The sequence below is a fragment of the Triticum urartu genome, chromosome 4 (assembly GCF_003073215.2).
Source record: "Triticum urartu cultivar G1812 chromosome 4, Tu2.1, whole genome shotgun sequence".
NCBI classification, from domain to species: domain Eukaryota; kingdom Viridiplantae; phylum Streptophyta; class Magnoliopsida; order Poales; family Poaceae; genus Triticum; species Triticum urartu.
In genome coordinates this window covers 586,450,019-586,460,080 of record NC_053025.1, presented here as the reverse complement: position 1 = coordinate 586,460,080, position 10,062 = coordinate 586,450,019, and the positions used below count along the sequence as shown (strand labels likewise).

General features: G+C 43.5%; 1 protein-coding gene across 1 annotated transcript; it reads left to right on the top strand.

Moving 5' to 3' along the window:
- Positions 1 to 8,255: 8,255 nt before the first annotated feature.
- LOC125554278 (transcriptional regulator TAC1-like) lies at positions 8,256 to 8,792 on the top strand. Its single transcript, XM_048717852.1, has one exon. The coding sequence runs from the start codon at positions 8,256 to 8,258 to the stop codon at positions 8,790 to 8,792; it is 537 nt and encodes a 178-aa protein (XP_048573809.1).
- Positions 8,793 to 10,062: the final 1,270 nt, after the last annotated feature.

The following is a 10,062-nucleotide window of genomic DNA, read 5'->3' as shown; positions in this document are numbered from 1 at the left end:
TCGCCGGGGCCAGGAGGGGCAAAACACACCAACCGGCCGCCACGGCAGATCCCGGCCGCCGCTCGTACGGCCACTCCTGGCCCAGATCCGCCGCCTCCCTGGCCTAGGTGCGCCTCCCCTCCGACCACCATCCAGCGGCTCCCAGCAGGTCGTCGTGCACCAGCACCTCCTCATCGAACCCGCGACCATGCTCCACCACTCCGTACGCACCTGGACGCGCGCCGCCTCACCGGAGAAGACCACCGCGCAGCCCACTTGAAGCCTCTCCCCCGCGCGAGGGAAGCCCGCCGGAGCGCGCCGAACTCGCCCACCGCCTTTGACGGCCGGGCGCCGCCACCGCCGCCGCCGCGGGCGGCGGCGGCGGCCAGGGGAGCAGAGGAGGGGGGCTCGGGGGGATAGGGTTTTCGCCTCCAGAGCCGCCCACGCGAGCGGCTCGGGAGGGAGGGGGAAAAAGTATCGGGAGATTGCTTAGAAAGTAGTGAGTGCCTTTGTAAATCTTGGCCTGCATGCAAATACAACTTCCTAGTTGTGTTCGCGGGAGGGTACGTCTATACATGGGCAATTATTGTATACTACTTCGCGCGGCAAATTGTCAATTTGCCTCACAAAGTTAGCTAGCGAGGGATTCAATAGTGCTGACCCATTTAGCTATTCTAGGTGTTCTACCTCCATCTATCTCCGTTGTGGGAATATGGAAGGTTCTTTTTCCGAGTTTACCAGTTTTGAGAATCTTCTGGAAGGTACTGGTCCAGTTTCCTTTCTGGTTTGTTCTCTTATCTGGTCCATTTTTTCGTTTTTCCCAAAATCTTCACAAGAAGCAGAAATGTGACAAAGATTACAATTTTCAAACATCTTTTGAATATAAAAAATGTTTCCTTCATTTATAATTTTCAAGAATAATCAATTGTTTCTTACAATTTTTTTGGTTTTTTAAACTGTAAAAAATGCCTGAGACTAAATAAAGAAATGCATGCACTATTTATAAAAAATCTACACAAATTTTATAGGAAATCTTTAAATATTCAAAAATGTACTAAAAAGCTCAAATAATTTCAAAAATATGTTCGTGATTTTTCAAATAATGTTCTCATTGTTTTCAAAACTATGTTCGTGATTTTTCAAATAATGTTCTCATTGTTTGAAAAAATGTTCACATCATATTTTTTCTAAAAGAATTCAACCACATGAAAAACAGACTGGAAAAACCAAAATAACAAACAAGGAGACAATTCCAAAAAAAAAGTCTAAAATAACAATCCCCGGTGTCTCTCATGCTGAGGAGGGGACATAAATGGGTAACTTTATAAGGCGTAAACTGGTTAATCTCTCGAGCGAGCCTACCATTGCTGGGCCGACCCATAGCGACGTGGCGTGAGCTCCAGCTTGCTAGCCAGGGCAAATTACTGGGCCAACCCAAATTCGTAGCCTACAAAGATATCAGCGTGTTTGGCAATATTTGGGAAGGGGAATGGGAGTTTAGTGTAGGGAGTTGTATTGGGATTAGACATGGGATGAGTCGTTTTATCCCCAATCCTTATTTGGCTCATGATAGGAATTATGTGTGAGAATTTGAGGACAATTAGTATTCCCTTGTTTGGTTCACGGGAATTGTCGAGGGACTAGACCAAGGAAGTGAACATAAATTATGATGGAGGGCTAAAATTGACTCACTAAAACAATTCGCTCCCAACTCCCACCCCCTCCCTGTTAATAAAACGGTGAAATTTGGAGTCTCAAGTCCCATGCATATTCCTTTATAAATTCCCCATCCCTTTAGCCAAACATTAGATTTGAAGTCTCGTATCCCTCCAATTCCCATTCCCTGACTATAATTACCCCCAACCAAACATGTTGTATGGGTTTACAGGTTTTGAGAGGCATTTCCTATAAAGCGCTTAAGGCGCCGCTTAAAGGACATTTGGTACAGGGCGCACCCCCCTTACACTAGATCCAATAGCTGGCTGGCCCATTCATTTCTTTTCTATCTGTTTTTTATGCATTTCCACCTGGGTTTTCTATGTTTTCTCTTTTTTATTTCCTTATTTCTCGCCTTTTTTATTTTTTATAACTTCAATGATTTTTTTAAACTCTACGAACTTTTTGTAGTTTTTGTGAACCTTTTTCAAATTGGTATTTTTTTTCAAAATTGATGAACCTTTTTATTCAACGTTGATACAACTTTCTCCAATTATGAAATTCATATTCGTGAACATTTTTGAAAATTTGATGAATTTTTTCAATAGCAATGAGTTTTTCAAAAATATTGATAATTAAAAAAACAAAGACTTCTTCTCAAAATTCACGAAGTTTATTGAAAGCCCTTTTCAAAATCAATGAACCTTTTTGAATTCCCTCTTTTGAAAAGTCAGCGGACCACCGTGACTGGTTAACCCACAACCCAGCGAACTAATGAGCGAACTGAAGTTAACACCTCTTGTTGCCCCAACCCATAAGGGATGCCGCGTAGGCGCCCATTCTCGTTACGAGCGTAAAAGGTTCATAATTTGGACTAGTTTTACGAGCGTAAATGTTCGTAAATAAGCTATTCGCCCGAAATATTCTGCCGGTAAGGCGGTAAGGAGCTCCTGTTTTTACACAAAAAAAGGAGCTCCTGTTTTGAGAAGGTTCAATTTTCTGATTTTGCTGGTTTTAGAAACCTGCCAGGATATTTTGGACTGGCTTATTTTTCGCTTTTTCTATACTATTTACCATTAGTAATTATTTACTTTTTCCCTTGTTATTTGTACATCTTTCTTGCCTTTTTCTCTTTTAGTTTATTCAAATTTTCTTTTAAAATAATGTTTCCAAAATTAAAATTGCCAATCTTTATGAAAAATTATTCACAAATTTGAAAACTGTTCTCATTTTCAAAACAAATCACATGTTTTAAAAGATATTCGATTTAATAAAAATGTTCGTGTTTTCCAATAAACTTTACATAATTTTGAAATAAGTTCATGTGTTATGAAATTGTTCACATTCTTCACAAATTATTCATATTTTCAGAAAAAAATGTTCGCGGTTTGGAAGATGTTTGCCCTTTTAAAATATATAGGTGATTTCGGAAAAGACTCATATTTCAAAAATTGTTCACTATCTATGAACAATTAGAAAAATATTTGTATTTTCAAAAATTCTTCATGTTTTTTTGGAAAATGGTCCGAAAATAAAAAAAAATGTATTTAGAAAATGTGTGTAATTCCAAAATTGTCATAATTTTTAAATATTCATTCAATTTTTCTTATTTTCTTAAAACTGAATAAAAACCAGATGAAAAAGTATGATAAAGTAACCGACATGTTGTAGTACACGGATTTGCTATTGTTTGCAGGTTTACTATTGTGTATGATTTTGAGGAGCAACTATTTAGCGGGTGCTCCTTTGGGAGCTCCCCCAAGAGTCACTTTGGGTGGGCTAGGAGCGCGTCATTTGGCGCACTCTCAACTACCGCCATGTGTCACGCTCTTGGTGCTACCTCTGATTTTTTTTTTGTGTGTAAACGTTTTCGGCTTTTGGACGTGTTTTTTTAGTTTTTATGGCTTTTTGATTTTCCGCCAGTTTTTTGGTTTTGGACCAAAAAAATTCAAAAAATAAATTTACGTGAAAGAACATGTTTTTCCCCTTCCGTAAAAGGAACGGATTTGCTACGGCGAGAGGCACAATCGAGCCTAAACACGTTTTCTTCCTTCCACAAAAAGCACGAATTTAGCTTTCGTGGAGGCAAGGATTTGCTTCCGTGAGAGGCACAGCCATGCCTCTCAGAAAGAAAGAAAAATGTGTTCTCCTTTTGTCTTTCTACGAGAGGCACAAATTTACTTCTCGTGGAGGCACATATTCGATTCCGTGAGAGGCGTAGTCGTGCCATCTCAGAAAAGAAAAGAAAAACAAATTTTCTTTTTTTTTTCTTCCACGAGAGGGATGGATTTAGTTCTCGTGGAGGAATAGATTTGTTTCCGCGAGAGGCACACTCGGAAAGGAAAAAAAATATGTTTTGTTTTTTCTTTTCCTTGCGAGAGGCATGAATTTACTTCTTGTGGAGTCACATACTTGCTTTCACAGGAGGCACAGTTGTGCCTCTCGGAAAAGGAAAAAGCGCATTTTTTCCTCCGGCGTGAGGCATGAATTTACTTCTCGTGGAGGCACGAATTTATTTCCGCCAGAGGCACAATCCGTGAAAGTGAAAACATGCTCCCGATTTGGGTTTTTCGTCCAAATTTTTTCATGAAAAAAGGTTTCTCGAAACCTATCAACACATGATCTAGTTTTGAAGGTTCCGACTTGAGGAATCCAATGGTGAAAACGGTTCCAGATCTGGACACATGGTTTAAGAGAAAAATGTTTCGAATAAACGAATCTACGAAAAAAAAGAAAACTCCCATGTTGCGAGAGTGACACGCATGAAGTGCGTCACTTGTCACAACCTGGGGAGATGAGAGTGATATTTGCAAAGAGTACTCCTTAATTAGTGATTTCGATGATTTTGCTATAGTGCGCGTCGGGTAGCGCCTGTGCCAAGCTCAAATTGTTTGGGGCAACAGTCCTCCAATAAGGAAGCTACTATATGAAGAAGACCCTTACGGGGTTCCAGCAAGGGTCTGTTTTTTGGAAGGCTAGTGCGTCAAATGGTGCATCCTCTGGGTGCTCTAACTAGATTTTGGTTTTTATTTCTTATACGTGTTTCTAGATTTTAGATGGTTTATGTTTTGATTTTTGGTTTTTGCATGGTTCTCGGAGCAAAAAAAAATTTGCGAAGCTCAGCTGTATTTCTCAATTTGCTTCTACGCGAAGTACAACCGTGCTTCTCAAAAAACGTGCTTCCATGAGAAGTACGGTATTGCTCCTCCTGGAAGCATAGATTTGCTTTCACGGTAGGCACAAAAAAATGTGCTAAACCGCAACCGTGCTTTCGGGCTCCGGTTTTTAATATAATTTTTTCTTTATTAATTTTTCTTCAGTTTTTTAATCAATTTTCTTACTTTCCTGGGCTTTACGGTTTCTCGTGTTTTCATGAAAAAAATTCATCAAACCTATTAATATAAGATCTAATTTTAAAGATTTCGACGCGAGAAATCCAACGGTGAAAATGGTTTGGAATTTGGATGCACATTTCTAGAGATAAAATATTTTAAATAAACAAATCTTTGAAAAAAGTGAAAACAATCAGATTGCGACAAGTGACGCACGTGCAGTACACCACTTGTCAGCGCGTAAGAAGATGAGATAACCTTTGCAAGGGATACCCATTAACTAGTTATTTCGCTCCAATAGGTGCTCTTGGTCCCTTATACTCCTATACATTGCGTCTGATAGACTTGCACCGCTCCAATAGGTGCTCCCGGTCTCCTATACATTGCCAGCGCCGCATAACTAATACGTACTTTTTAAAAAGAGGTATATCAACACGAGAAACCCAACCGTGAAAATGGTTTTGATTTTGGATTCATGATTCTACAGACATGCCATTCTAAATAAACAACTCTTGAAAAAAAAGAAAAGCATCCACTTTGCGGCAAGTGACGCATATGTAATGCACCATTTATCAGCGCATGAGAAGGCGAGGTGACCTTTGCAAAAGGTACACCTTAACTAGTGATTTCGTTGCAATAGATGCTCCCGGTCCCTTATACATTGCATCTGATAGATGTGCGCAGCTCAAATAGGCGTGCACCACTGCTCTCGGTCTCCTATACATTGCGAGCGCCACACAACTAGTACTACGGGACTGTTTGGTTTTAGGACTAGCATTGTTACACTTTGCCACACATTTTTGCCAAACTTGACTAAGGTTAGTTTATCAAAATGAGAGCCACAAGTTGGCAAGCCTAAGGGAATCTTACCACACTTTTTGTGTGTATGCCATGTGGGGTCCAAGTGTGGCTTGCCTAAAGATGTGACTTGAACCAAACACTCACCTAAGTTGGTCAAACTTGCCTAACCTTAGGTGTGGCAATCTTTGGCAAAGTTAGTCACAAACCAAACAACCCCTACGTGCGACCCTCAAAATTAGGCATGTGATATTTCGATCGTATGGGGACGGTTCTTAATGAGCTTGAATATTTTTTTCATTTTTGTCTATAGAACCCACTTCATGTTTATCTGTCCCTATATGAGTGTGAGCTCGAGTAGTCCGCAGTCGTTGAGAAAGAAGGACAAGTTTTAGATCTCATGCGTGCCATTGCCAATAATTTGCTTCTTTTTATATGCCACTTATGTATAATACAGGTTTTGGATTTCCATTTTATAAATATTTGAATTTCAGTCAAAGGACTGAAATTTTCATTTGAATTTGATTGAGATGATGAGATCCAACCACATATTTTGAAAATTCAAAAATAAATATATTTTTTTGTGTTCTACCGAAATTCCTGAAATATTTTGACAGAGAGAAAGCTATTTTAGTACGTGCCAAAATTAATAACTTTTCTGAAATTTTGATGAAATTACATAGAAATATTGGGAGAACTTGGTGGTGTGGCCACTGCGAATGTTGACCCCCCTCTTTGTCACCAAATACAGAGGTTTTTTTTTCTTGAGGCTCCATCCAGGCCATTTGTGGTTCCATCTGCTCCTCTAAGAGCATCTCCAACAGCCGCACAAAAATTTCGCCCCAATAAAAATAATAGCGCGCCACTATAGCACTTTTAATGCACCGGGACCAACATTGCTTTAGCAGACGCCTAAAAACGCGTGCCAAAAAAGCACGCAGTGCAAATTGTGAAGCGTGCGCAATCCAGAGCCTAAAATATGTTGCGCGCGATAACGTTTTTCAGAGTGTGCCCAAAACTTTTTCGCGCGCGCAATATTTTACAGTATTTGTTGGAGCTGTTCGGCGCCAAAAAATTTTAAAAATTTAGCGCGTGGAGCTCTTTTTGACGCCTGTTGGAGATGCTCTAAGAACCACCGGCCGGAGGCGAAGCGCTGGCCTGCACGCCGGCTGGATTCATTTCTGTGGCTGGCGCCACCGGGTCATATGGTCGGCAGCATATATTGAAATGGTCTTGTGCTGGTTACAATGAACTGTGGCTGGTCTGTAGGTATGTATGTTACTCTACGTAGCTAGCGCCAGGCATGGGCGGATGGGCCGGAATGCCGGACACATTATGTTGGCATGGGCGTGGGACGAGCATGCGGTTGACAATTGGTAAGTTCCCGGCCGGAATGTGGATGCTACTGATGCACCGAGCTGTGAGCAGCTACGCCCCTTTTCGGCTCATCTGGACTGGAGCACGGACCTAGCTAGAACAGGCTGCTGATAATTGGGCATAGAATGTGCTGACAGTGACAGAGTATATTCTTCTCCACAACTCTACTAGTATCATCATCCTTCACAAGTTGAGGAGCGAGTGAGTGAGTGGCTGGCTGAGGTTTTTTTATGCCGTCATGCATCTCGTAAGATTTCAGTCATGCATGACATTTTAGCACACTGCATCGTGCAAATTACCTATGCAAGTAAAAAACTAGACAAGAGCTCAGTCTACAAGGACGGGGACAAGGACGTCCCTGGTTCACAGGTGCATGCATCGCGATCGAAGAACCCTGAGGTCGACTCGACTTTCCAGTCACCCCGCTCATAAAAAAGTTACCACTTGCGGGCGATTAGCCCAGGGTCCAAACGCAGGGAGACAAAATAAGGCGGGAAAATATCAATCAAATAAGAAACGTCGCAGGTACATTAATTGGCACGCTTGGCTTGAGACGCGACCTGTCTCAGCCCTGTGCCCATCCTCCCATACACGCTTAACAAGGAATGGTTATTTTACTTTGGAAATTAAGCAAGCAAGGGTTTATGTGTGATGGTGCAATTAATTTCATCGATCCTATACGCATGCAGAGCCGGCTGGTATAGTGATGATGCCTGTGCTAGTATTATATTTTGCACAAGAGGATATTTCAGATTTCAGAGTGGGTATTTTTTTTCCGGGAAAAAGCCGAAGGCCAGCTTTTCTACATCCCCATCCGTAGTGCACACCATATCTACAGCTAGGGCAGAGTCATGACGGATAGCGAGGGCAGCTGCTGGGCACCAGTGCCGGCCGGCCGTGCACAATCTTTTATTCACGGAGCTGCTGGCGATGACAACAGCAATTCTGCCTGCCAATCTTAGTCCTAGTCCCTGTCACTGTCCCCCAGCTCTGCAAATATATTAGCCCGGCCCCGGCCTCCCCTCACACACGCACTTCGTCAAACCTTCGCTCAATCCCCACAGATCACCATTCATATCGATTGATCGTCGTAGATAGCAAGGTTGCGGCAACATGGAGAGCGGCAGCACGGCGGCGTCCAGCGACGAGACCGTGAGATCGCCCGGCGGGACGACGGCGGTGGCGGCCGCCCGGCCGTACTACGAGTGCGTGTTCTGCAAGCGCGGGTTCACCACGGCGCAGGCGCTGGGCGGGCACATGAACATCCACCGCCGGGACCGCGCCAAGCCCGCCCGCCTCACCACGTCCGTTGCCCGGAACACAGAGTGCAACCTGGCGTACGCCCCAGCGCCGCCGGCCACGTCCCTGATGAGCAGCGGCGACTTCGCCATGCTGTACTACGGCCGGCACACCGGCGCCGGAGCGGACGCCGAGGCCGTGAGCCCTGGTAGCCCGATCCCGAGGGAGCTGAGCCTGTTCGGCGCGGACGACGACAGTCCCGACGACCCTGACGACTGCTTGGAACTGGGCCTTCGGTGCCACGGAAGCAGCAGCGGCGACGGGTCGGCGCGGCGGCAGGACGGCGAGCTGCCGGAGAGGAAGCTGGACTTGGAGCTGAGGCTCGGGCTCGGGCCTCGTCCGAGGCACTGATCACTCACACGGTACCCTGGTGCAACTCAGACACAGGAACGCACTCATCTACAGTATATACATGCATGCATGGGCTTCCTGAACTCCTAGCTAGTATTACTTCAGTTCTTTTGTTGCACTCAATATCATGCTTGCTATTCTCATCTTCTGGTGCTTGTTTATGACTAAATGTATTTATATTTCGCCATAACAACAAGAGCACATGCTTTGATGTATTGAATTGAATGTACATGGAGAGCTAAATATACTTGGCTCTTGTTTTGATTCGCATAATTCGGAGAACATATATATAGGAAGAACAAAAGTGTAGGATTGCAATGTTATGTGATGTCTTCTTGAATTTTACATGATCCAATAGCACGTGAACTTGCACTAAACAGCCTATGATATATTGATATCACATAATAGGATAAACGCAGTGACAAAGAAATTTAACTAGCTAATAGTACTGCAAATGAACTCTATATGAACAAACACATGGACCTGATAATTACAGCCTAAAAAGGACTTTGAATCAAAGATGACAAAGGCAAGAAACTATTCAAGCTCCATGCATGGAGCTTGAGCTACGAACCTGTGGTGTTTAGTTCCTTCCGCATGTTCTTAATGCGGAACACTAGTTCAACTCATTTTAATTTGCTAATGGAAGGTAGGAAAGATGGAGAGTGTAACAAGCTACTTCTCAAGGAACTACAAGGAGAAAAACCATACCTTTTCAACTTATGAAATTCCGTCATTTGATAGATCATAGGTATTAAGTTTAGTTTATGACACCTCCATTTCCAACCTCAGTCCTCCTCAATGAGCCTCTTCGCTATCCCTTTCTCCATAGTTGAGTTGTGTGTCAAGGTGATCCAATATCACCACCTGTCTTTGTGTTAGCGGCAAATCTTCTTCAAACTCATGTAAAATTAGCCTCGCTGGCAGCTCCCTACTTCATCAAGCGTCGTCTCGCTGGCCAATGGTGGTGGTCATCTTCTTCGTCAGAGATGGCCGGCCAGAGGCTTGGTGATCGGATCTTGAGATCCATCATCCAGTCCCGGCTGCGAGTTGGGGAGACATGGTTGCCGGTGAAAACCGAGCCGTTGGCAGGCGATGGCGGCGTTCTATGCCGTTACCTTGTTGGAGGCATCGTCGTGTAACTACTGTCGACCCACTCGTGCTCTGGGGGAAACCCTAGGATCTGGTGTTCCAGATCGGACGATGGCGGCACTACGGTGTCGTTTCTCTCTTGGAAGCATCGTTTGTGGATTAGTGCTGGAAGTCAGAG

Excerpts from the sequence above, each read along its gene's own strand:
- LOC125554278 (XM_048717852.1), top strand. The coding sequence starts at position 8,256 with ATGGAGAGCGGCAGCACGGCGGCGTCCAGCGACGAGACCGTGAGATCG.